This window comes from Nuphar pumila, chromosome 10, assembly GCF_984573655.1.
Source record: "Nuphar pumila chromosome 10, dmNupPumi1.hap1.1, whole genome shotgun sequence".
In the NCBI taxonomy this organism is placed as follows: Eukaryota; Viridiplantae; Streptophyta; class Magnoliopsida; order Nymphaeales; family Nymphaeaceae; genus Nuphar; species Nuphar pumila.
This window is the reverse complement of record NC_143258.1, coordinates 95,610,551-95,638,426: the sequence shown is the minus strand read 5'-3', so window position 1 is coordinate 95,638,426 and position 27,876 is coordinate 95,610,551. Positions and strand designations below refer to the sequence as shown.

Below are 27,876 nucleotides of genomic sequence, written 5' to 3'. Positions count from 1 at the left end.
ATTTGATGCAGCGCAAGTAGCTAGAATTCCTTAAAGATTATGAGTTCTCCATCACATACCATCCGGGTAAAGCGAATGTTGTGGCTGATGCACTTAGTAGGAAAACTTCAGTCTCTGCCTCCAGTTTGATTGGATGGAGTTTGGATTTACTTGAGGAATTCATCAAGTGGCAGCCGTTTGCGGATAAAGCCAGGCATATGTATTGTGCATGGATGAAAGTGCGATCCGAGATCATAGATCGTATTGAGGCATTACAGTCAGATGATCCGAACTTTGAAAAGTTATGTGAGTGTGCTCGAAAGCCGAATGTGCAATTCCAACGCGAGGAAATGAGATCATTATGTTCAGGGATAGATGGTGGGTTTCGAAGGCTCTTAGAGAAGAGCTAATGAGTGAATCCCATAGATTGAAGTATTTTGTTCATCCTGATAGCACCAAGATGTTCAAAGACGTACAAAGAACTTTTTGGTGGAATGATATGAAACAAGATATGGCAGAATATGTGTCTTGTTGTCTTAGTTGCTAGCAAGTTAAGATCGAGCACTAGAGGTCTTGTGGGCTGCTACAACCATTGGACATCCCAAAGTGAAAATGGAATGACATATCAATGGATTTCATAGTGGGATTACCGAGGACCTATTGTCATCATGATGCTATTTGGGTAGTAGTGGATCGACTAACGAAGAGCGCACACTTTCTGCCTATCAAGGTGAGTCATACTCTAGAGACCTTGACAGACTTGTATATCGACAAGATCATCAGGTTATACGATCTATGACTTTTAATCGTGTCGGATCGAGATCCCCGCTTTACGTCATGTTTCTGGCGCCAGTTGCAGAAGTCTTTGGGCACTGATCATGAATAATTTTTATACATAAATTCATGCATTTTCATGCATGATCATATGCGATAAATGCTTAAAAATGCTTGTTTGCGAAGGTTTTCATAGTTTTTCATTAAAGTGTAATTTGAGCAAATTGAGCCTCTTTGGAGTATTTTGGAAAAACTAATTAAGTTTTTAGAAAATATTTTTAGAAAGAAGTCTTTTGAAATATTGAAAATTTTACACTCTTTTTGAAAGAATTTCTAAAAACCTAATTAGAAGATTATAAATACTAGTTTTAGAGAAGAGATGAACATTTTTCCGTCAAGCCTTTTGTGCCCCCTCTCTCTCTCCTCTCTACCTCTTCTGCTTCCTCTTTTTCCCCTTGTTCTCTTCTCAACTGGTTGCCTACCCTATTATTCCTTCTTCCTTTTCTTATTCACTCTTCCCTCTAAACCTCATCGTCATCGGTTCTTCTTGCCCTCATCATCAGAGAGAGAGCGGAGATTCGTTGGATCACAATGAAAAAGTCATTCTTTTTCTCAACCCTTCCATGAGAGGTAAATCACATGTTTTGCTTCTTCTCCCCCATCTCTGTAGTTTTAGTTTTTGCATGGCATTCATTATATCATTGCATTTAGTTATTTAATCATTGCATATTTCATGCATTTAATTTAGTTTAGTTTATTTCTTGCATCTGAAAAATAAATAAAAAAAGTAGCAAATAGTTTAGTGTAGCCATTTTTCTCGATTTGTGTGCCAAAGTAGATGGTCATTTTTTTAGTAGTTCTTAATTTTAATTCATGTTAGTTGCTGCTGTTAGTAGAATTAATTAGTTTACTTTTATAAATTAGTTTAGTTAAAATTTAGTTTAGATTAAGTAATGGTAGTCGATTTAGGTTTTGTCAATTTTCATGTATTTGATAAAGCAGTAGATGCGTTCTTTTCAGAATAACTGTGTTGTTCTGCAGTTTATTTCATTCAATTCGTTAGGTAGTTGTAGTTTAATGCATGTTAGTATGTGAATCGTTGATTTCAATTCAGTAGTTGCAATAGTTTAGTTTTAATTAAATACTTATTAGCTAATTCTTAGTTTTATTTAATAATTAGTTAATTAGAATAGTTAGCATAGGTTGACGTTTATTATTGTCATTGTTTTTAGGTGTTAAAATCTGTATATGTTTTTGTTATTTGTCATTAGTTTAACTGTTATCTTAATCTTTAGCTTTAATTGATCAATATAATTCAGTTAGCATTGTTTTATTTGTTATTGTTAGTGCTTACTTTATTTATTAGTTAGTTATAGTTATTCATGTTAGATTAGTGATTAGTTATTTATATTAGTTTAGTTACTTTCTTGATCTTTAGTTACTTAGTGTTTTGTTAGTAGTTAGTTTTACTATTTTGTCTTTTAGTGTAGTGTGTAGTTACATGTTATGAGTTGTTTTATGATAGTTTATTTCATGTTTTTGTGATTTTTGGCTGAAACTTATATTGAATTTCTGTGAGTTTTTGTGTTTCATGTTTTTAGTTTTTGCAGGAAAGCATTCGGACATGCGGTGAGTCCTCAAAAGTACCCTAAAAGAGCCCTCTGAGGTCCCCAAAAGGTTTCCTCAAAAGGCCTTTCAGAGAGCCCTTCCACAAAAAGACTAAAAACCAATGATGAAGAAATAAAGAAAGGAGCACAATCAAATAAAGGACTAAAAGCTTGAGCATTGAAGACCTTTTCTTTTCTTTTTAGCTTAGGGTTTATTTTATTCAATTGGGTTTATAATAAGGCCACTTAATTATTTTATTTGTTTAAGCCCTCCGTAGAGGGCCACACTCTTATTTAGTTAATTAATTAATTTTTGTTTTTCAAGGCAACAAAAGTAGTTTTGTGTGGGGTAAAAAAGTACTTATCCCGTTCCCTGAGTTCGACCCGGACTCCACCACTGGTGCAAGCCGATTTTTATTATTTGATGCACGGTTTGCACAAACATTTTTATTGAAAATATATCTCAAAAATACTTTATTGAAAAAGATGCATCAAGCACCAAATTAAAGTTTAACACAACTTCCCATCAACATACCGACGGACAGTTCGAGTGGACGATTCATATACTTGAGGACATGCTAATTAAGGGCATGCACACTGGATTGGACAAAAGATTGGGATATTAAAGTACCGTGATAATGGGTTGGATCAGTTTGGATTTGGTTCAGATCTAAACTGTGTATTAACTGTATATTATGTGGGTGTGTTTATTGGGGTATACTTGTAATATGTTTTATGTTGTCATCCATTAAAATCATTGTATCTTTTATTTAAAGGAAAGAAGATAGGTCACAAATAATCAATGAAAAGACGTGACCGGTTCAGCCCCAAAACTTTGCGTCCTCTTCTTCTCCTTCTTTGATTGGTTCTGGTGCTATTCCAAAATTTGACATGGTATCAAAGCACCGGGTTGGATATAGGGCTTGGTATTGTGTCCAAAAGGTATGACCATAGAAATCGTTGTCTGATTCAAGTCAAGAGATTTTCTTCTTCTCCCTTTTCTTGACTGATTCAAGTCGAGAGATTTTCTATTTCTTCCTTTTCTCTGACTATTTCTTTATTCCTCTTGTCTTTCTCACATTAAATTTATTGGGTTTCTGTTTGCCTCTCTTAAAATCTCATTTTCTCTCCATTTGAAATATTCTTGATCGCAATTCCAAAACCCTAATATTCTAACGTTCCCAAATCTCATTTTTTTGTTCTTATTTTTCAGCATCAGTTTGCAATCCCTATTATGTCTTAGCCTTGTCGGGGGTTAAACCCTAATCCCTCTATCTCTCGAACCCTTAATCTGAAACTTCTTTTTGTCAAAAGCTTGTTGTTGATCAAACACTTGTTAACTTGTCATCAGTTTATTTAGTTTTTTTCAGTTCTCAAATATCTGTGTACATTTGTTTCCATTGCATATTGACATGATTTGATTTTTGCAAAAAAAAAAAGGGTAGACTGATTGCAGTGAAGTTTTAAATTCAGTTGTGCCAAGATGAACTTTTCTTTGAAAGAATCTGAACAATGATATCACGTTAATTTTTTGATCGATCTCTCCCTTCTTTCTTTCTTCTTTAAGTTTCTCTATTTTATATTTTTTCTTTCTTCGTTACCATGGACTCCTCTTCAACTCAGCCTAAATTGTCATCAAGCTTTCTTAGCTTATTTCGGATAAACTAAATAATTCCAATTTTTTGACTTGGAAGAGACAAATCATTCCTTTTATTAGGAGTCAAGATCTCTTTGGTCATCTAGATGGATCATTTTCAGCCCCACCAAAATGTAAGAAATGGTGGGTTCCTTGGCACATGCACAAGACCAAGCACAGGAAGAGGAGAGGATACGTAAGAGCTGCAAAATCCTTCACTGGAGGCTGCAGTATTGACATTCCATTAAGTATATAGTGTTACAATTACTAGGGTACGAGAATACCCATTACACAACAATGCAATTTACAATATGCCATTAATATAATAAATGAACATGTGCTTAAATCTGAAATTAGATACACTTGAATTGGGTTTGGATCTGATCCAAACCCAGTACGTGAATAATGTCTTCTTTTCATCCTCCCTCAAGTTGTACATGGTTTTGAACCATGAACAATTTGCCTTTCAACATCCAGAATCTGTCCTTGATAAGCCCTTTGGTAAACAAGTCAGCAACTTGATCAGTAGTTCGAACAAATCCTGGTTCAATTTCCTTCTCTTCGACTTTGTGTCTTACAAAATGTTGATTGATTTCAATATGCTTGGCACGACTGTGGTAGATAGGATTGAATGACATGTTGATGGCACTTTGATTGTCACATAAGAGAATACATTTATATATTCTTGTCCTTGCTCCTGCGTGAATCCCTTGACAACCAGTCTAGCCTTATATCGTTCAATAGTACCATCTGGCTTATATTTTATTTTATACACCCACTTGGACCCAACCACATTTCGATCATGTGGTCTGGGAACAATCTCCCAAGTGCCACATTCATGAAGAGCCTCCATTTCTTCATTCATAGCTTCAATCCATCGCTTAGAATTTGCAGCTTGATAAAATGTTGTGGGTTGATCTTTCTTACCTAAAGAGGTTAAGAAGAGTTGAAAATCCATAGTGAAGTTCTCATAACTTACCCATTTGTCAATAGGATGTCGGGGTCGAGTGGATCATCTGGGAACAAAGGAAGAAGAATTCATCTCCTGATCAGAATTGGAGATGGTCCCCTTCTCACGTCGAGAGTAAACAATATCTTTATACCTTCCGGGAGGCAATGATAGATCTGAGAGGACACTTTCCTGAGTCCTTTGGAGAGCATCAGACATGTTTCCCTCATCTCTTTAATTACATTCTAAAGGACAAACATCATTAACACTAGAAAAGAGATCAGAGTGTAACCAGGGGTGATAAACTTCAATTTCAGGAAGAGTGTTAACATTGTAGTCAAAATTCAATTCATCAAATACAACATTCCTGAATATTTTGATACGCTTGCTCACGAGATCATAGCATCTGTACCCTTTATAATCATCAGCATACCCCATAAATCTGCACTTCAAGGCCTTATCCTGAAACTTGTGTCGCATTGAACTGTCAACATGAACATAACATACACACCCGAATACTCGCAAATCATAATAATTTGGATGAACACCATGTAGAGAAAAGTAGGGTGATTTGTTTTTCAGGATATTCATGGGCAATCGGTTTATGATATGAACGGCTGAATGAAAAGCCTCTACCCACAAGGTAATTGGAAGGTTACTATCATGCATCATGCTCATTGCACTCTCGACAATATGGCGATGCTTGCGTTCAACAATCCCATTTTGTTGAGGTGTATGAAGGCAAGACACCTGTCTACGTATTTCATTTGTCTAGAGAAAATTAATAAAGTCATTTGAGGAGAATTCATCCCCTCCATCACATTGGAAACAAAAAATATTATCAGAAATTTGATTTTGAACAAAGAAATGAAAGTTCTGAAATAACTTGAATGTTTCGGATTTACATTTCATAAAGAAAATCCATATATACCGAGAATAGCTATCAACAAAAATAAGATAATATCTGACGCCAGACATAGAGGGAACTGGAGCCGGACCCCAAACATCCGAACAAATGATTTCAAATGGTCTTGAAGCTCTTTTATTAATAGAATGAAATGAAAGAACATGACTCTTACATTGCAGACAACTTGAACATTTTTTATCATTGACATTTAAACTTATGACTTGGGAAGAAGATTGCTTGAAACAAGCTTTTGAATGAAGCGACTATTACAATGACCCAGACGACCTTGCCAAAGATTCGGCTTATTACACTCAGAAAGACTAAAAACATTCTTAGGAAGGGCTGAAGAAGACGATGATGTGAGCTTCAAGGTGAAAGGATTCTCTTGGAACATGTACATATTCCCTTGGCGTTTTCCTTCAGCGAACGTTTCCCTCGTGTGAAGGTCCTTGACACAAACAAAAAATGGAGTAAACTTAACTAGAGCATTGATGTCATCTACAAGATTAGAGACAGAAGCAATATTTTTCTTGATATTCGGAGCATAAATGACATTTGAAAGAGCAAGAGAAGAAGTAGACATAGGAATGACAGAGTTTCCAATGTGAGAAATATGATGGTGAGACCCATCTCCAGTGACTATACTATTTTTACCAGCATAAGGAACAGGAGTTAGGAGCTTACCAGCATCACCAGTGACATGAGTGGCTGCACCAGAATCGACATACCAAGTGCCCTGATCATTTTGTTTTAAATTCAATTCAGCTAGAGCAGATAGTAACAACTCCTTGACTTCACTATTGTTCTTCAATTTATTTGACCCCTTTCTTGTCTCTGGTTGTTTGCCTCTATTTTGAGGATTAAACCAGTAATTAGCTTTGATATGTCTCCTTTTATTGCATAGAAAATAGGTGGGTATAGATCTTTGCCTCTGTCCATTAGGAGGAATATTGGGTGTAGGTAATATTCCACGACTTTCTTGTCCATTTCTTTCTTGTTCCCCTCTTTCTTGAAAATCATACCTACCACGTCCTCGTCCATAGGCAACTCCTGTGGCAAGGACATCGTGTGCCCCAGCTTGAGCATGAGTATCTTCAGAAAATCCCTTCAAGGTCATCTCATATTGTAAAAGTTTGGCACGAAGGTCTTCAAATGTAGGTAAATCTGGCAAACACAATAAAAAAGTAACCATCATATGATAATCCGATCCCAACCCGCTCAAAGTTTGCTGCACCATATCTCTGTCACTAATTGCACATCTCACGATGGCCAACTGATCTGTAATGGTCTTCATTTTGTTCAAGTATTCCATGATGGTCATGAAGTCCTTCCTCAACATTTGAAACTCTTTCTTTAAAAATAATACTCTGGCCTGAGAAACTTGAGAATATGTCTGAACCAATCGATGCCATAATTGCATTGCAGAACAGTCATCTGGAATTGCCACAAGCACCTCCTGTGACAGGGTGAAAGTGATGTAGGCAACCAAAGCTTGATCTCGCTTCATCCAGGATATATATTCTGGATTTCTGACAAAAGTAATGGAAGTGTCACCCTCTCCAGCCTTGCCATCTTGTGATATGAACTCTGGAGGAACAGAAACATAGCCATCTAGATGTCCAGAAAGATCTTGACTTCTTATAAATGGGATGATTTGTCTTTTCCAGGTGAGAAAATTGGAGTTATTTAGTTTTTCAGATACAAGTTGACTAAGAAAGTTGGAAGAGAGGCCAGATTGAGAAGAAGAAAGGGAATCCATAGGTGATTGAAGGCTGAGCAAGACTCAGAAATAAAAAGTCAGAAACAATACTGGAGTAGAACCAAAGAAGTCAGAAAAAAAAAAATCAGAACTCGGAACTCGGCCTTTTTTTTTTACGGGTAGCAGACCCAAGACAGAACCAGAGTTATGCAGTAAACTGATCTGTAAAGATCAGTCAATGAAAAGCAAAGAGCTGAATATGATTTTTGGAGGTAACGTTATTCTAAAATGTAAAGAAAAGGAATATGATATTTTACTCAGTTCTGAAGAAAATATCAGATTAGGAACAACTTATGAAATCACACAAAGGTTTGCTCATGCATGACCAAAAGAAATCACGTGCGTGACCAAATGAAATCACGTGAAACAGTGTGAGAAGGAGAAAGATTAGATGCAAATAGTTGGAAGATGCAGATTTTTAGAATAAGATCAGTAGATTTCAGAAATAGGGATGCAGATTTTTAGATGAGAAGGAGAGAGAAATAGGGATGCAGATTTCAGAAATAGTAGGGATGCAGATTTCAGAAATACGTTGACTGGAGAGAATCAATAGATTTCAAGAAGAATAAGAAAAGAAATACCTTGGATGAAGACGTTGGAGAGAGGATCAATGGCTCTGATACCATGTAAGAAATGGTGGGTTCCTTGGCACATGCACAAGACCAAGCACAGGAAGAGGAGAGGATACATAAGAGCTGCAGAATCCTTCACTGTAGGCTGCAGTATTGACATTCCATTAAGTATATAGTGTTACAATTACTAGGGTACGAGAATACCCATTACACAACAATGTAATTTATAATATGCCATTAATATAATAAATGAACATGTGCTTAAATATGAAATTAGATACACTTAAATTGGGTTTGGATCTGATCCAACCCAGTACGTGAATAATGTCTTCTTTTCACAAAATTCATCTCAAAGGAGGAAAATGATGCACAGGAGGCTATATCTTTCAAGATTGTTCAAAGTTTAGATTATGTTTCCTAGATGAAGAGAGACCAAGGATTGATTGCCTACATCACTTCTACCTTATTGCAAGAGGTGCTAATTGCCATTTCAGATGATTATGCAATGATGGAATTGTAGAGCAGATTGATGCAAACTTATTCTCAAATATCTGAGGCTAGAGTTTTATTTATCAAGCGTGAATTTTAACTCTTAAAAAAAGGCAACATGTCTATCATGGAATATTTGAATAAGGTGAAGTATATTGCAGATCAACTAGCTATTATTAGATGTGAGGTACAAGATAAGGATAAAGTGCAAGTAGACGTTGAATGGTTTGGGGTCAGATTATTATGTATTGGTGACATCCTTGTTATGTTTACCTATTCTCCCCATATTTAAAGACCTACAAACAAAACTTCTGCAATATGAGATGTCATTAAAGGGCATTACAGAAGATTCTGATACACAATCTGATTCTTATGATGTTTTAGCTACTGGATTTTCTTTTGGTCACGGTTGTGGAGGCAACAACTTCCGAGGAGGAAGGGGTCAAGGAAGATATGCAGGTCCAGGCTTACTTCCTACGCCTAATATGCACCCAACTCCAATGCGAAGAATCAAAATCAAAGGTCTATTTCAACATGTTATTTGTGTCATAAGAAGGGGCACATTAAGGCCAATTGTTTGTTTAATCCCCAAAATAAAGGAAAGTCCCCAAACATTGAGCCCAAGAAAGAAGACAATGTTGCTAAGGGTGATGGGGATGTGAAACAACTTTTGTTGGCTGCGTTGTCTGGGCTGCACTTGAAGCAGAATGATCAATGCTTATGGTATGTTGACTCTGGGGCAGCAACCCATATTATTGGAGATGTTGGTAAGCTCTCAAGCTCAGTTCCTTACTTTGGTAAAAATAATATAGTTACCGGAGATAGATCTCATCATTAATATCTCTATTGTTGGAAATGCAACCATTCCTTTGTCAAAATCATCTCTCAATTTGTCAAATGTCTTTCATACCCCTAATACAAAAAAAATATTATTTTTGTTTCTAGACTTATTGATGATACACATTCTTATGTTGAATTTGTTCTCTTCTGTGCATGTCAAGGATCTTCAAACGGGGGACACATTTGCTGAAGGGGAGTGACAAGAAAGCATGTATATCTTCAAGGAAGATCCATATGCCCGTACAAGTATTGCCATGAAGCCTTCATTAGAGTCTAAGTCCTTTCAATCTCTATCATCTTCTTGATGTCCTGAGTCTGTTTTTAGTCTTTCTAAATGTAATAAGCCAAGTCTTTGGTATGATCGACTTGATCATTCTAGTCGTCTTTTTCTTGAGAAACTTGTGTCAGGTGAGTTAATTCCTAAGTCAAGTTTGACTCTTGAGCGAAGCGATAAAAAATGCTCAGGTTGTCAAATATGTAAGAGTCATGTTCTTCCTTTTAATTCTATCAATAAAAGAGCTTCAAGGCTTTTTGAAATTGTTTATTCTGATGTTTGGAAACCTGCTCCCATTTGTTCTACTTCTGGCAGTCGATACTGTGTTATTTTTATTGATAGTTATTCCCGTTACACTTGGATATTCTTTATGAAACACAAGTATGAAGTTTTTCGTCTATTTTGCAATTTTCATGTCTTTGTTCAAAACCACTTTTCTACCAATATCTTGCATGTTCAATGTAACAGAGGTGGTGAGTACGTCTCAAAGGACTTTATTGATTTTCTCCAAAGTAATGAAATAAAATAGGATTGCTGAGAGAAAGCATAAACATGTTGTTGAGACTACCATGAGTATGATTCATGACATCAATCTTCCTATTAGCTTGTGGACAAAAGCATTTCATTCAACGATTCACATTATAAATGGCTTGCCCATGATAGTTTTCAAAATAAATCTCCATATTTCTCACTTTTTGGTATTCATCCTGATTACAATGCTCTGCATGTTTTTAGATGCACTTGTTATGTCCACATTGATGAATCCTTCATAAATAAATTTCAGCCAAAGGCTTCTAAGTGTAACACCTCCAAAATCTCATACTTGTAATTTTTTATGAAAAGTTTGAAAGCTTTGTAATCATTCTTTTTTCAGAGTTTAAAATGGCAGTTCAGTACAAAATGGTGTTTGAAATAACAAGCTGACAGATCTTGGGTGCATTATAGACGGACCTTCCTTTATACAACTGATTTGTAACTCCGTGCATTCATTGAAATCAAATAGATTCAAAATGAGGTTTTTAAATAATTAAAGTTTATGCGACAAGTAGAATTTTAAAGAAACCCTTATACCAAATTACAAAAATGTCCTCAAGAGCAAAATGTCAGGGAAAGAGTCTCATCTTGATACCATCACATTATCGTGCCATCGCTTGCCATACCGACCTAATCATTACCTATACCCATGAAACGGGTCAGACTTATAAAAATCTGGTAGGTGCATAGATATCAAAATTCAGAACAAAACTAACATATATGTTGGTCCTTTTGTGATGTGCAACTCAGAATAAGCAAAATGAGCATGATAATATTGTTTCGATAATTACCTATCCTGAGGGTACGCACAGAAAAAATGTAAAAACTACTAAGACTACTCAGGAGTTTGTTAGTCCATGTATTTTAATACCCTAGACAACTAGCTGAGTCCACTCCTAAGGGGACGGCCAATGATTGAGAGAGAATTTCCTAGAGGCCACTTGTTTAAGAGGATGCATCCATACTTATGCAGAAGTTCATGGGGTCTACCACCTAGGATAGTTTTTGGTAGCCCCATCTCCTAACTTTGATGACTGGTGACACCAAGTCATTTTTTTGAGAAGTATAGTTGTTAACAACCTATCCATCAGAGTTTTTGTATCATCCCATCCTCTTTCTTGACGGAACCAAAGAGACGAATGTGAATGTCAGGTTTATTTTAACTGACGACCCATTCTATATGCTCTGGTCTTTCAAACTAGCTCAAACATCTTACCTATGAAGGCGATCATCATCATTTATATGATTTCTTTTTCATCATTGTGTCTTTGCATATTACGAGGTTACCATAAACCTCTCATCTAATCATCGTAGTACTAACATGCCATGCATGTTTGATAGTACCGCTATGATGAGAGGGGTATCAGTTTCTCAAAAAAAAACCCCAACTTTATTGTGTTGTGAAAGAAACAATGTAACCATTTTAGTTTAATTCAATATGCTCTCGTCTTTCAAACCAACTCAAGCATCTTGCCTGTGAAGGCGATCATCACTATGTATGTGATTTCCTTTTTCAACATTGTGCATTTGCACGCTACGAGGTTACCATAAACCTCTCATCCAATCATTGTAGTACTAACATGCCGTGCATGTCTAAAAGTAACACTATGATAAAAGGGATATCAGTTTCTCAGAAAAAAAAGCCCAACTTTGTTTTAAAAAAATTAAGGTCTTGTGCTCTAGGTTGGGGATATCCGATTCATTTTTGGATATCAAAACAAAAGATCGTACGTACCTCTTAGGGCTACGCAGAGTTGAGGGAAAGACTTTATTGCGAATAAGCAACCACCATATATCTGTTTTTGCTTTTAAAACAATGAATATTTCAAAACATTAGAATCTCGCATGAAAACCCCTTTTTCTTTAAAAACTTGGCGAGTATGCACAATTCTGCATCTTTAAAAGAAAGCATAATGTAAGGTAGGCAGGCGTACACAAAACTACGTACTTTATATATATATATATATATATATATATATATATATATATATATATATATATATATATATATATATATATATATATATATATATAACATAAGCAAGACTCGATGTGCGAAACCACACATTAAGCTAAATAAACTATATAAGCGATACACGACATACGAAATCGTACATCGACTAAATAAATTATGCAAGCAATGCACGATATACGAAACTATACATCAGCTAAATAAATTACATAAGCAGTGCACGATGTACAAAATTGTACATCGATTAAATAAATTGCGTAAGCAGTGCATGATGTACAAAATTGTACATCAGCTAAATAAATTGCGTAAGCAATGCACAATGTACGAAATCGTACATTGACTAAATAAATTGTATAAGCAGTGTACGATGTACAAAAGCGTACATCGGCTAAATAAATTACGTAAGCAGTGCACGATGTACTGAACCATACATCGACTAAATAAATTACATAAGCAGTAGCCTGTGCACATAACAGTGCGACGATAAAGTAAATGACATAAATTTTAAATAGACAAGAATATGAAAAACTGCGTCCTTGAGTTAAACACACACACACACACACACACACACATATATATATATATATATATATATATATATATATATATGTTAGAAGTGTCTTGCCATTTGTCCTTGTATACACCTTTCCCCTATCTCGGAGATGGTTGGATTCACTGACGATTCCAAGCATAGGTTATCAAGGGCTCGTGCCTTGGTGTGCGTGCCACGTCCATTGCACCGATGGGATGCACAAAAAGGTATTTTATTTTGCTACAAAAGAAATGATGCAACCACTTAATTGAACAGAATAAGTGACGTTTGTGTCGCTGGGTTTTCGAATAGACCGAATCGAGCTACACTCACACCAAGGGTCAACCGAGCTGGGCTCGATGCTAGCCGACCTTAGCTCGACTGCGCTTGACTACCAGAAGGCGGGGATCGAGCTGGGCTCGATAATAACCGAGCTCAACTTGCTCGGGCCTACCCAGCATGGCTAGGCTACTATTGTAGGTAGTGCTAGCCCATGGCTGGCAGGCCACAACCAAGCCAGGCTTGATTTCATTGCTCAAAAGATAAACAAAATAATAAAAAACAATGGAAAAGTCGAGCCAGGCTCGGTTCTTGGGCAAGAGGGGAAACAAAGGGGAGGGAGGTGTCCATGTTGGGATTGCCTCCAACTGAGTGGGGAAGCGCAAAAGGGGTGCAACAGGGTAGTCAACACCCCCTGTCGGCTATCCCAGTAAGGTAGCAGCACAAAGAGGGAGTGGGGATGTCCAGCCACCTATTGAACCAGCAGGTGTGATGGTGTTCCCAGCGACACCTGAGTAAAAAGGACGGGTGCAAGAGGGGAAGAAAAAGAAAAAGGGCGGCACCTGAGTGGTGTCGCCACCTCTAAAAAAAAAGAAGGTAAGAGATGTCGTTGCTCCTGGCAGGGTGGATTTGGTGGCATTCGTGCGTGTGGCCGAAAAACACAGTGGGTGCTCCGGTCAACGAGAGCATGAGAAGAGAAAAATGGGTGTCGACAGTGGGTGGTAGTGGCATTCAGCCACTTGATAGCCATAGTGGCAGTGAGCATGGAGGAAGGGTGGTTGTCCATTGAGGCAGAGATGAGATAAGGAGGTAGAGATCTGTACCTAAGGGGGGATAGACCTTCGTGCACGAGAAGGGGGTGCTGGCGAGAGGGTCAGTGAAGGGGAGCGTGCATCCAGGGGGAGAGAGAGGTCGCAGGGAGGGGGAGAGAGACGGAAGGTCGCTGGGAGAGGGGATCCTGGCGGACAAAGAGGGACACAAGCGGGGGGTTTGTCGAGAGGAGGAGTCGGGCGAGGAGGTCTGCAGCTCCGACGAGACTCAGGCGAGGGGTCTGCAGCTCCGGAGAGACTCAGGCGAGGGGGTGCTTCGACGAGTCGAGGAAGGAGAGAGAGAGAGTGCGGGGATAGATGCTTCGCAGGAGCCACACCGCCTGTGTTTTATTTAACCCCCACAAACAATTTTTTTTTTATTTTGAAAATAACACAGGTCCTACACTAAGTGCAGGTTTGTGGGATATGCAGATGATTATAAAGGTATCGATGTTATGATCCTATGACTAGACGTGTTAGAATTGCAAGAAACATTGTTTTTTATGAGAATGATTTTGGTGATGTATTTTTCAATCTCTGCCAATGAATTCCTGAAACAAAAATTTATCATGCATGGCTGAATACATATTTATTTGCGAGTATCATCCATGCCCCTGCCTCCTCCTCTTTTTTGGCCAACAGGTAAGGGCGACACCCCTGCCTCCTTCCCTTTTTCGGCCTGCAGGCAAGGGCAACACACATGCCTCCTTTTCTTTTCTGGCAAGCAGGGGTGACGCCCCTGCCTCTTCTTTTTTTTAATCAATAGGTAGGGGACGACGCCCTTGCCTGTCTTTGTTTTCGACCAGAGGGTAGGGGCGCCGCCCCCTACCTTCCTTGGTTTTTTGGCCAACAGGTAGGGGACCCCCCCTGTCTATCTTTGTTTTGACCAGAGCGCAGGGGCATCACCCCCTACCTTCCCTAGTTTTTCGGCCAACAGGCAGGGGTTGACGCCCCCCCTGCTTGTGTTTGTTTCGACCAGAGGATAGGGGCACCTCCCCTGCCTTCCGTTGTTTTTTGGCCAGCAGGTAGGGGTGTCATTTCCTGCCTCCACCCCTCCCCTCTCGCAGCTAGTCAAGCCTAGTCGAGCCCCGAATCAGCTCACCCTGAGCCCCGAATCGGCTCACCCCGATTCAGAAACCGGTTCAGCCAGGCAGACTGAACCAAGGCCTAGTTCGGCTCCTTGTGATCCAAATACAATCCCAACACATGATTTTAAAAGATGAACTTCCTTGTGCTATTTATGTAGTACGATGAACCCTTTAGCGTACCCCACCAACGCAACAGACCCTACGCACGGACCGAAGCACGAGCCACTTATCACCTACACTTAGAACCATCAGCAAAGCTGACATTCTTCGAGGTAGGAAAAAGTTGCACAAAGGATAATGGAAGGACAATCATAAAACTCGTGAATAAGCATATAAGTATATATATATATATATATATATATATACGCTTTTTAATTTTAGGATGCAATTTTGCGATCCTTGTCTTTTTTCTTTTATGTCATTTACTTTACCACTGTGCTATTACGTGCACATGCTACTGTTTACATATTTATTTTGCTCGATGTGTGGTTTTGCACATCGAGCCTTGCTTTGTATTGTTTACTTTGTCACTGCATTATTACGTGCATAGACTATTGTTTACGCATTTATTTAGCTCGATGTGTGGTTTCACACATCGAGCCTTGCTTTGTACTGCTTATTTCACCACCGCGCTATTACTTGCACAAGCTACTGCTTACAAATTTATTTAGTCAAGGTACAGTTTCATACCTCATACTCTGCTTACGTATTTATTTAGCCAATGTACGGTTTCATACCTCATGTATTGCTTAGGCATTTATTTAGCCGATGTATGATTTTGTACCTCGTGTATTGCTTACGCATTTATTTAGCTGAGGTACAGTTTTGTACCTCATGCACTGCTTACATATTAATTTAGCTAAGGTATGGTTTTGTATCTCGTGCACTAAGTATGCATTCTTTTTGCTCGATGTGTGGTTTTGCATATCGAGTTTTGACTTACCCTGTATCATGTTTGCCTTAAAAAAAAAGACATGGATTTTGCGCAAGTACGCCAACGATTTAAAGAAAAAAGAATTTCTTGTGAAAATCCAGTATTCAAGTATGCGTGGTTTTGAAAAGCAAAAAATTGGCATTTGAAGGTTGCCTAATCGCAACTAAGCTTTTCCCAAAACGACACCGTAGGATGAAGTCCTTGCAAGCTTTTGCAGGATACCCGATATGACCTAGGTATCCCTAATCGGAGGCATGAGAAATTGAAAATGGCTAAAGTCGGGGGTTTCTTTTAAGAAATCAGTACCCTTTTTATCATAAGCAATATTACTAAACATGCACCACATGTTGATACTACGATAATTTGTTGAGTGATTGATGGCGATCTCATAACATGCAAACTGCACAATGATATAAAAGTAGTAATCACACAAATAGTGATAATCGACTTCATAGGCAAGATGCTCGAATGGGTTCAATAAACCAGAGCATGTAGAATAGGTCATTAGTTAAAATAGAACCTGATACACTCATTCACCTCTTTGGTTTGGTCAAGGAAGAGGATGGGATGGTATAAAACTCTGATGGGCATGTTGTTAACAACTACTCTCTTCAAGTAGCAATTGACTATGTATCCCCAGTCATTGGAGTTATGGGATAGAGCTATCGAATGTTATCCTAGGTGATAGACCCCTAGACTTCTGCAAAAGTAGGATGCATCCTTTGCCATGAATGCCTTTAGGGAATCCTCTCTCGATCACTGACCGTCTCCTTAGGAGCGAACTCAACTAGTTACCCAGAGTATCAAAATACAAAGAATAATAAACCCTCAAGCAAATCTCAGTTGTTTTTATGTTTCTCCTCTGCGTACCCTCATGATAATTAATATCGAAACAAAGTTATCTTGATCACTTTACTTATGTTAATTCGCATATCATGTATGAAATAATGCATGTGTTAGTTTTGTTTTGAATTATGATACTTGTGCACCTACTAGTTTTTCATGAATCTAACCCGTCTTATAGGTACATGTGATGTTTAGGTATGAGTGACAGACGATAGCGCGATTGCAAGATAGCATCAAGATCCCACTGTTTCTTCTGGCTTTCCGCATCCTGAATACACCTTTGTAGTTTAAATTTTGTATAAGTGTTTCCTCAAAAAATCTCATTTTGTATAAACTTGAAATTATCTTTTAATGCATATGGCTTTAAATGTTGTTACGAAGATGTAAATCCTTTGTGAAACAGAAGGTTTGCAGTAATGCAAAGGTTTGCCGACTTGTTATTTCAAAAATCATTTTTCGCTGATCTGTTAAATGGATTTTCAGTCTCTTTCAAGTTTTCTAAAACTTTACAAGTTTAAAATTTTGAGGTGTTACAGCAAATCGTATGAGATGCTTTATAGGTGAGGGTGTATGGTTCATAAAAGTATTTTTGTCACCCACCATGTAATTTAACTCTTGAATAGATGCATGGCAACCATAGCAAGAGAATATATAGGTATAGATCTATCCCCGAGCTTCATCTTGAGTTCTTTTAACTCCTTTCTCAAAATTGCTAGTGTCTCCTTTTCATATTTAGCATTTTGACCTGAAGTCTTTGAATCTATAGAGTGAAATGCATGGTTTTTGAAGAAGTTGGGATTTCAAATGATGTTCCACTTTGGTGTACCTGGTGTTACCTAGATGGGTACACTTTAATTTTTGTCATTGCTCGCCCATGCACCCGCCTATCATGAGCATGACGTGGAGCTCCCACTTGCACTTTACTACTATCAAGGGACACTCTAATAACACCTGAAAGAGGACCTTTCCAAGATCTAATCAGTCTTGTGTTCTAATTGCCTTCTATCTTCCTACTTAGACAAAAGGTTGTACACAGTTCCTAGGGAAGGAAGAGCATCCCTTCCTAGTATATTCACTTTAGTAGCTTCATAGTCCGAGTCACTTTCCTCAGAAGATTGAACACTTTCATTTTATCATTCTTCTCAGATCTCCTTTATGCACATGATGGATAATAAATAGACCTCTTAATAAGAGATAGGACTGATTTACCCTAAAAAAATATTTTGGATTTTTTTCCAAAAAGTAAATTTTTGGGGATAATATAAAAGCACATATAATTTTTCATAATCAGAAAATACATTTAATGGAATTTTGATGGAAGTAAACTCTGGGTTTTTAAATTAACCATGAAAAAGTTTAGGCATGCTTTTAACAATATTAAAAAGTTGGTTGTGTTTATTGCCCAAAGTTTAGGTTTGTTTTGAAAAGTTTCACCACACACACGCACAATATATATATATATATATATATATGTGTGTGTGTGTGTGTGTGTGTGTGTGTGTGTGTGTGTGTTTCTGCACCCCCGCACCCATATTTCTTGAAATTGCCATGCCTCTAGACTCACTTGCTTTAAAATCCTCTGGGGTCATGCTCCAGCTTGCCTATCTAAAGAAGATAATGGACAAACCCACTTTCAAGTGTAGTGAACAAGACCCACGACTATAGCATGTACATTGCAAGGTTAATCCTAAAAGAATTTAAATGCCTATACCCCAGATTAGTCAAAGATATCATATTTATAGAATACTTTTATATTCACAATAATCTTATCAAATCTATTGCATACTTTATATTCACTATACATTCCTGTCTTTCAATGCTTGTAGTTGTCATAGTAACATCCTATAAAGATCTCAGATAATGAAACATGAACAGATAAATTGCACATTGCATGGTGCACAACATAGAAATTGAGATCCTTCATTTAACATGAGAGATGTGAAATATAGTCAAGTAGAGCAGGTGCAAACTAATATCTACATGTAAAGACAGATTTTCCCTACACTAGAGTCACAACCTGAATTAAAGAAAGTAATAAATATAAAAGCCCAAATAGCAGATATAGTACAGAAGATAGTGCTTACCAGCACATCATATTGAACCAAGGTATAATCCATGTCATATCCAATGGCTCTGATTGACCTAAGATTTAGGCTCCTACTGCAAAAAATGCCACGAGGTGAATGTCTTGATATGACTGGAGCCTGCACATTAAATACTGTATGTTCAATACTTCTACTATTTCCAGATAATTAGCATTTTAATTGAAGGTCATAAGCATAATTGATAACAAGAGCAGAAAAAACGAATACGAAATAGCATTCATACTCCTTTACTAAGACAAAGTTCTGTTATTTTCTGGAAGAACTGAATTACAATAAGGGTCATAAAGTATCAACTAAGACCAAGCTATATTTTACAGGGAAGAAAGTAGGTCCCACTCAGTTTAGATGTGGGTCGTACCGTCGTACCAAATCCAACTAATCGATGTAACTAATCTGAGTCGAACTTGGATGCGGACTTGAACATGCAATGACTCAAACCGAATAGAAGCTTGACTACGAAAATAATGCCGGAATGAGAACCAAAGTCTGCTTACATATGTGGTTTGGGTAGATCCATTGTTAATCTTTTCTAAAAATATATTTCTGCACTTATGTGAAATGTGGATGGATAATAGCACCCTAGGTAGATGCTATCAAAGTTAATAGCCTAGAGAGAGGAAGAAGAAGAAGGAGAGAGAGAGAGAGTTATTTCGAGGTAGGCTGCAATACCCGTGAATTTTATTAGGTAAATAAACTCGCAATTTATGTCCAAAGTTATTTTCATAATTGTTATTCATATTTGGATCTTGGGAATCTTATTTGGATCTTCAATGATTGGGTCCCTAATATCCAGTTCGAACCTTCGATATCATGTTCGGATCTTAGATATCGAATCACGAACATTTTTAATTGGATAACCATTAATGGATTTTAGGCATATGGATCAGATCTCTGATATTGGATCCTCAATATCATGGTTATATTGGATTCAGGATGAATTCAGCGGGTCCATGAAGTTTAAATTAAATATTAATGAGAAAATTTCTATGTTGGACCTATAACACTTTATTAGGATCCGTAGCAGCCTATGCGACGTTTGGATCCAGACTACTTCATTTGGATCCTGGACTTCAGAGATTTAAATATGATAAGGGTCCAATTAAAATTCTAATTGGATCTTGGATACTGGATATTTTGAAATTTTAATGGAGATTGCACCTTGGAAACCCTATTCGAAATTGTACCAAAATTTTTATAACATTTTGGATCGTTGTGCGGATCCAGAATTTGCTTAATAGGATCCATAAATGTATTGGGTCCTGGACCCATAGCATCCATTAGACCATAGTCCAAATCAAAAAATTTGGATCCTTAGATCCGGATGGTTTTAAGTTGGACCCAAAGTTTAAATGGGTCGTGGGTTGCAGTTGATCTAAAGTCGCACATACATGTGCGTTAAAATGAAAGCACGATAAAAAAAAAACGTAAAGTTAAAAGAGAGGACTATGCATACCCTAAAAAGGGTTTGCTTTTGAGTTAAATGAGAGAGGGTTTTCATGCAGCCGCTGGAGAATTGGGATAACCAACCCCCACTCCCCCACGATCTCCTCCTCGATTCTCTCTCTCACTGACCCTCACGCTTACCATAAGACCCCCCATCCCCTTCCTCTCGTTATCCCCTTCCTCTCGTTAATACCCTCTCTCCCTTTTCGTTCTCTCTTCCTCTCCTTCTCGTTTTCCTTTCTTTCTTGCACCAACTGATGAAAAGACACACGGCTCACATGAGCACGATGACGAGGGTTACCTTTGAACTCCATCTCTCTTGTCCGTGTTCGCGGAGTCGGCGTGAGGAGGGCTCAGCTTCACGACGGCTAGAGGGAAGCAATCAAACAAATTTGGGGATTTTCAGTTTAAAGGTAGGATTTACTGTGTTTTTGTAGTGTGCTTGTTTCAAGTATGCAAAAAAATGTTGCACAACTCATCTATCATGGGTTTAACTTGTGCACAAATGCAAAATTTCGATTCTGTGTGTGTGCTACACACAAAGAAATGATTTTTTTTGCACAAATAGAGTTTGGGAAAGCTATATTCAGCTCCCTGGTGTATCATATTGTGAGCAATAGGATTCTATCAGCGTTCTGTTCCCATGTTCCGGGCTGTTGTGTTATGAAATTTCAATATATACCTAGAAGGAAAAGGTTTTAAAGCTTAGCAGCCTGCATAGTTTGATATTGGGTATGTTTTTTTTTGTGTTCTGATTATTCAGTACCAAAATTGTTACCTTTATAGTCAGTTGCACATTTTCTGTATAATAAGTGAATACATAAAGCATTGAATAGCTGCATAATACAATAATTTCTGCATCTCGAATAATAATAATAAATAAAAGATTAACTATTTCATAGTTTTTGAAAAGGGGTTCTCTGTTTTACTACTAATACAAACTTCCTGTGTTAGGCGTAGAGGTTATGTTCTTGTGTCTCTGATTGGTTTGAATTTTTTTTTTCTACTTGTTACATGTTCTTTCTCTTGGTTGTAGGGTGTGGGTTTGTATTGTTTTGTATAACCAATTTTCTTTTATCTCTTGCATTAATACTTATTTGTGATAATATCGTTTACCTATTACGGCGTTGTCCACTATCCTTGTTTTCACCTTCGCCATGATCACCCTCGTGATTTATTGTCTTTTTTCGATATCATAATATGCAGTCCATATCTATCACAACACTATCGATTCTAGCTTAGTTGTAGGTATGCATCCACACGTCCCAAATTGAGTTTCCAGAAAACCTTAATGCTCGAACAAAAAAAACATTATGGTTGTTGGCTGGAGGTCCAAGGAGCATCTGAATCTCATAGAGATAGGAATTCTGTTTGATGCAGCTATATTATCATTTTGTTAGTCTCTCATAGTGTAGGTGGAACAAGAAGCTTAGAATTGATGGAAATAATGGTGAAGATTAATTGTAAGCTTTATGTTACAATCTTAATAGTTCATTAATTATAGTCACTTGTTATGTGTAAATAGTGTATTAAGTTCAATAACAATTTGGAATCTCTGTGTTGAATGCATTGACTGCCCGATTTCTGTCTTATACTCAAAGATACAGTGTTCAATATATAACAAAATTCTTTTTGTATTATGTTCAATTACCAAATTTAAATCTCACATGTATATCTTGGGTGTTTTTCTTCTTACATAAAGTTAAATAGCAAAGGTCGAGAAATCAGCCTCGATGTGATTTCCAGTGGTGTCTAAAATGTTGTTTCAGTATAGATTTGAGTTTGGTTTGCTGTAAACTGTCTTTTTATGTCTAATATGCCTTCTTAATAAAGAGTTTAAATAGAAATGTTGTGATTTTTAGTTATGACTTTAGGAGTCAGTAGGTTTTAATTCTTTTAGCTATGTGAATAACTAAATATGACCACAACTTTTGGATGCATTGAGAGAAAGCTTAATCATAAGACAATGATTCAACCAGCCTCATAATCGGAATAGCTGTTGCATGTTGTTGAGTACCTTTTCTACAGATTTGTACTAAATGTTGAGCTTCGATTGAATTAGTAATTATGCAGCAATTGCCTTTTTGACTCCTACTTAATTTCCTTTCGGTAATTTGGTTTTGGTGCGGATGTGCGAACCCTAAAGTTGGTAACAGTGATATCTCCTAGTGCATCCTCAAGAATCTAACCCTATGATTCGTTTTATGGTCCATTTACTATTAATCAAGACAATTAAATATTAAAATAAATCTTAATAAAGATGAACTAACAAGATTGCACCAAAATTGAAATCGTAAATATACTCTTCCATATACAGATTGTTGCAAGACTTAAACTCTACTAAAGTGAAACAGTTGAGCATGCTTGCGTTGTCGATATACTCTTCATGATATGTCCAATTTCTTTAAATTTTCCTGAATTACTCTATGTTCCGTTATACAAATCTTTTGCATTATTTGTCTGTTTTTTAGTAAAATCCATGCTTTAGTCCATAATTAATATCCTTCGAACAATCACCTTTGAATAATAGGAATCTGATCTTTTCAAGACACTGACTCTGCGTTAATATGCCTAGCATGAAACACAAAATGAGTAAATAGATTAGACACAAACGGTTTGGGTTGGGAATGAAGAACATGGAGGGTGGCCGCGTGTACTTGGAGGTCAACTAGCAAACACCAATTCACTTTTCGAGCTAATATTTCATTATTTAACTGCACATTTCACTAGGACTTCATGGGAACTTGCCCGGAATGCAAGCAGGGTATATAAAATAATATTTATAATAAAGGGTACGTTCGGCTGCACCCTTAAAAAAACATGATCATGTGATTTTGAATCTCAAGCTAATTAGAAAGAGACCCTCCTTTAACTTTTCTTTTTTAACTTTACGAGCTAATATTCCTCATTTAACTGCACATTTTACTAGGACTTCCTGGGGCAAGCAGGTTATATGTTCTCCCCTAAGGAGAGGGCAGTTAGCTACATCTTGTGTTCGGGGGTCTTAATGAGCACCACGTATTTAAGCATGTGTGTATCGTATCCCCATGTTTGTCAGCATTAATTAGCGTTGGAGTTTGATGCGATTGTAAAGACTTAAGTACCCTCTCCTCCATTGGTGCAAAAAAAAATGACGATTCTAGAAAAGGAGTGGTTGTAAAGACTTAAGTGCCCCGAAGATGATTATTTAAGGATTATCCGAGAAAGAAATCTCTCTTGAAGGAGGCCATGAACATCAATCCTCTCACTCTCTCTCTCCCTTCTCTTTCTGCTTCTATGCATATCCAGCAGAAGATCCTACATTGCTCCATCAAACACCGACCGACCTGCATATTGACTGTTGTGGAGCCTGATTCAGAGTTTTTACCCTTACAGGAGGAGGGTTTGGGGGCTCCTCCCAACGTAGGTAGCATCATTCAACTAAATGAGTTGTTGATCCTGACTCAGAGTTTTTACCCTTACAGGAGAGGGGTCTGAGGGCTCCTCCCAGCGTGAGTAGCATCATTCAACTTGAAGAGTTGTGGAGCCTGATTCAGAGTTTTTACCCTTACAGAAATGGGGTCTGAGGGCTCCTCCTAGTGTGGGTAGCATCATTCAACTTGATGAGTTGTGGAGTTTTATTCAGAGTTTTTGCCCTTACAGGAGGAGGGTTTGGGGGCTCCTCCCAGTGTGGATAACATCATTCAACTTGATGAGTTGTGGAGCCTGATTCAGAGTTTTTGCCCTTACAAGAGGGAGGTTTGGGGGCTCCTCCCAGCGTGGGTAGCATCGTTCAACTTGATGACTTGTGGAGCCTGATTCATAGTTTTTGCCCTTACAGGAAGGGGTTTGAGGGCTCCTCCCAGCGTGGGTAGCATCATTCAACTTGATGAGTTGTGAAGCCTGATTTAGAGTTTTTGCCCTTACAGGAGGGGGGTCTGGGGGCTCTCCCTCGGTGCATTTTTTTGGGGCCTTGTATAATTTTTTTTATTTTCTTTCCCTCTTTTAACTATCGAAAAAGTGCAATAAAGCGTTTTGTTTTATCGTGGGGCTCATGTTTCCTTTGGTTGTTTCTTGCTCGAGGTTTTCGTAACACCCCTTCCCACAAATTTTCTATTTTTCTTTTTCTGTTTTTTTCCCATGATTTTTTCAATGACTCTGCTACAACAATTTTTAGTGTTGTCGGGTCTCCAACGAGCTCCACAACGATTTATAGTGTTGTTCGGTCTTTTAACAACGATTTGTAATATTGTCGGGCCTTTCTACAACGATTTGTAGTGTTTTCGGGCCTCCAACGAGCCCCACAACGATTTATAGTGTTATTCGGCCTTCCAACAACGATTTGTAGTATTGTTGAGCCTTCCTACAACGATTTATAGTGTTTTCAGGTTTTCAACGAGCTTCATAACTATTTATAGTGTTATTCGGTCTTCCAACAACGATTTGTAGTGTCTTCCGCAAATCACTATAGCGATTTGTAGTGTTTTTGGGTCTCCATCGAGCCCCACAATGATTTATAGTGTCTTCCGCAAATCACTAATTTGGGTAGCGATTTACAAGGATTTGCTTACTGAATAACACTACAAGTTGCTATAGTTTTTTGCGGAAGACACTACAAATCGCTATAGTGAGATCCAAAAACACAAATCGCTTACTGAATAACACTATAAATCGCTATAGTGATTTGCGGGACCCGTGCCGGCGGGGAGCCCCCGGACCCCCTTCCTGTAAGGGCAAAAACTCTAAATAAGGCTCACAACTCATCAAGTTGAATGATGCTACCCACGCTAGGAGGAGCTCTCAAACCCTATCCTGTAAGGGCAAAAACTATGAATCAGGTTCCATAACTCATCAAGTTGAATGATGCTACCCACACTGGGAGGAGCCCCCAAACCCCCTCCTGTAAGAGCAAAAACTATGAATTAATCAGGCTCCACAACTCATCAAGTTAAACGATGCTACAGTCAGTGTGCAGGTCAGTCGGTGTTTGATGGAGCAATGTAGGATCGTCTGCTGGATGTGCACAGAAGTAGAAAGAAAATGGAGAGAGAGTGAGAGGGTTGATGTTCATGGCCTTCTTCAGGGAAAACTCTTTGTCTCCCTTGATTTCTTCTCTAGAGAGAGATAGAGGGTTTTACATTGTTTTACGAAGAAGGAAGAAGAAGAAGATGACGATGAAAAGTTCAAACAAACATTTTTGATGGCTCAGGTTCGTTTTACCGGATGACCATCGGATCGCCGACTCACCATCGGATTGTCGACTCACCATCGTTTCGCCGGATCACCATCGGATCGTCAGCTAAGGTTCGTTTCACTGTGTAGACTTTGAAGAGTCAACATCATCCTCGACTTTCTGGATGAAGGACATGTTTGTCCTTTTTTTGAACCGTTTGTTTTCCTTTATTGAATAAAGGACATTTTTTGTCATTTTCTCAAACCGTCATTTTATGGCAAGAATAGCAAGAAAGGGTACTTAAGTCTTTGCAAACACACCAGACTCCAATGCTGAGTGATGTCAACATACACGGGAATACGAGCCTCATGTGCTTATATACATGGTGCTTTTTGGGACCCCCGAACACAGACGTGGGATTCAGGGAATCATCGGGGGCCAACATACACCACCTTCCCCTTCCTGAGAACTTGCCCGGAATGCAAGCAGGGTATATAAAATAATATTGAACATTTACGTTAGACTGCTCCTTTCAAAAAAACATGATTCAGAATCACTTTCTAATCTGCTTGAGATTCAGAATCACATGGGGTCATTTTAAATCTCAGGCAAATTAGAAAGTGATTCATTTGCAAAGGCAAATGAGATTCACTTTCTCACAGCTTAACTTTTTATTTTTGGCTGCTTATACAAATCAGATTCACTTTCTCATTCAAATGAGAAAGTAAATCAGAATGATCCAACCGAACGTGTACATGTATGCAGTCCCCCAAGAATAGTTTTCTCTCAGGAGAGGCTGTAGCACTGCTTTACAGATGCCCAACCTTGACTCTCTAGCAATACAGTAGAAAAAAAAATCATCAAATAAACAAAAATTTCAAGCTGCATACCTGAAGCTCCAACTCATTTAGCAAGCTCTGTGCTTGCATGTCCTGCATCCTTTGAACGCTTCAATTGGAAATTAAGAGATTTGCCTGAACAACAAGACACAGCGAAAGCAACAGATCAACGCTGAATCACCACAAGGAGTTTTCTCTCAAGTTATGAAGTCTGTAGGATTTATGCTTTCATTGTTTGTTTTTAACGTGTTAGAGCCTTCACTAGTTTGTTTGTCTTTTTTATTGAACATTATTGTGGACAAGGAATGAGGCTGGAGTCTGTCCGACTGTCCGTGGGATGAGAATGAGATTAGTACAGTTCGGAACTTAGGGTAGGGTATCCACTTGGAGAACAGACAGGAGAGAAAGAGGAGCAGAAAACGAATGGAGATCTTGCACGATTTAAGTGTGCTGCTGCACTTGATCACACCCACCATCTCAATCACATTTCACCTGATCCTCCCTCGCAGAAAACAGGGTACAAGGGCAGCTTTTTCTTTCTTTTGCTCTTTCAAGAAAACATGGCGGGCAGGTTAGGTGGGGAAGAATTTTGCAAAATCATGCCCATTCACATGCTGAGACCATGTGCATATCAAGTTCTCACTTGGCACTTGACAAAGCTTGAAACAAGCTACCAAGAGCAATTAAAGAGGAACTAGCAAACAAAACCAACTCGGTTACCAGAAGAATTCTTCATATACTGTTTGTGCGCTTAAAAAAAAATGAAATCAAACAAGAAGCCCGATGCTTACTCAAGCTGTTGGGCTGGCTCGCCTTCCAGGGGTTGGGCAAGCCTGGTTGCACTCCTGTCTGAGTCCACGAACACACCAAACAACAACAAGAAAGATGGGGTGTAACAGCTGATGTGGGAGCAGTTTCAGGACACCAGTTGGTCGATTATCACAGGCGGAGATGAATGAAACAAAGGAAAAAGGTTTTGCACTAAATCTGTGGGGAGGAATAAATGTTATTGCATACTTAACTGCAGAAACCTCCAATTTTTCTCGCAAGATGGCCCTCGTGCAGTGAAGATAAACGGTGGGACCACATGCGTAATATATTTTCACTTCCATAAACCGCCAATTCTTTTCCTTTTTTAAAGATTGCAGGGATGCCACTTATACCGGCGGCTTTCACAATAATACACTGTTGCAAATTCAAAATCTTTAAAACTTACCGGCAATGATGACCAGAATATTGTTGATGTTGTTGTCTTTTAACATTTCCAGTGAGGTTTGGTGTCTTTTGTGATGTTAGAGGCATGGGCACCCATCCCTCGAATGTAGGCATGATTGAAGGAAGTGACTTGCAGGATGGTGAGTGTAAGGAAGTCGAGATAAAATCTAAAGGTAAAAATTCCAAACGGTTCATATCTGATGAAGGATCCAATGTTCCTCTGGGTTTTGAAGCAGAAGTTATATCAAAACCGTCTTTGGGTCGGGTGAGTAAATTGGTTTCTGCAATGGAAGGCCAGATACAGAACCAATTGAAAGATGTGAAGAAGAAGTTGGCTACTAA

The 27,876-nt window shown here is 38.1% G+C and overlaps 1 protein-coding gene across 2 annotated transcripts in view; it reads right to left on the bottom strand.

The window, feature by feature from the left end:
* The window catches only part of LOC149827454 (uncharacterized), a 69,987-nt gene extending 42,694 nt beyond the window's left edge, over positions 1–27,293 (bottom strand). For both annotated transcript variants that reach the window (XM_090019372.1, XM_090019373.1), the window contains exons 1-3: positions 27,111–27,293; positions 26,371–26,454; positions 18,865–18,984 (exon numbers count right to left, since the gene is read on the bottom strand). In XM_090019372.1, the coding sequence (XP_089875498.1) occupies positions 18,865–18,984; positions 26,371–26,418 (168 nt within the window). In that variant the 5' untranslated portion in view covers positions 26,419–26,454; positions 27,111–27,293. The remainder of the gene's footprint in view (positions 1–18,864; positions 18,985–26,370; positions 26,455–27,110) is intronic.
* Positions 27,294–27,876: the final 583 nt, after the last annotated feature.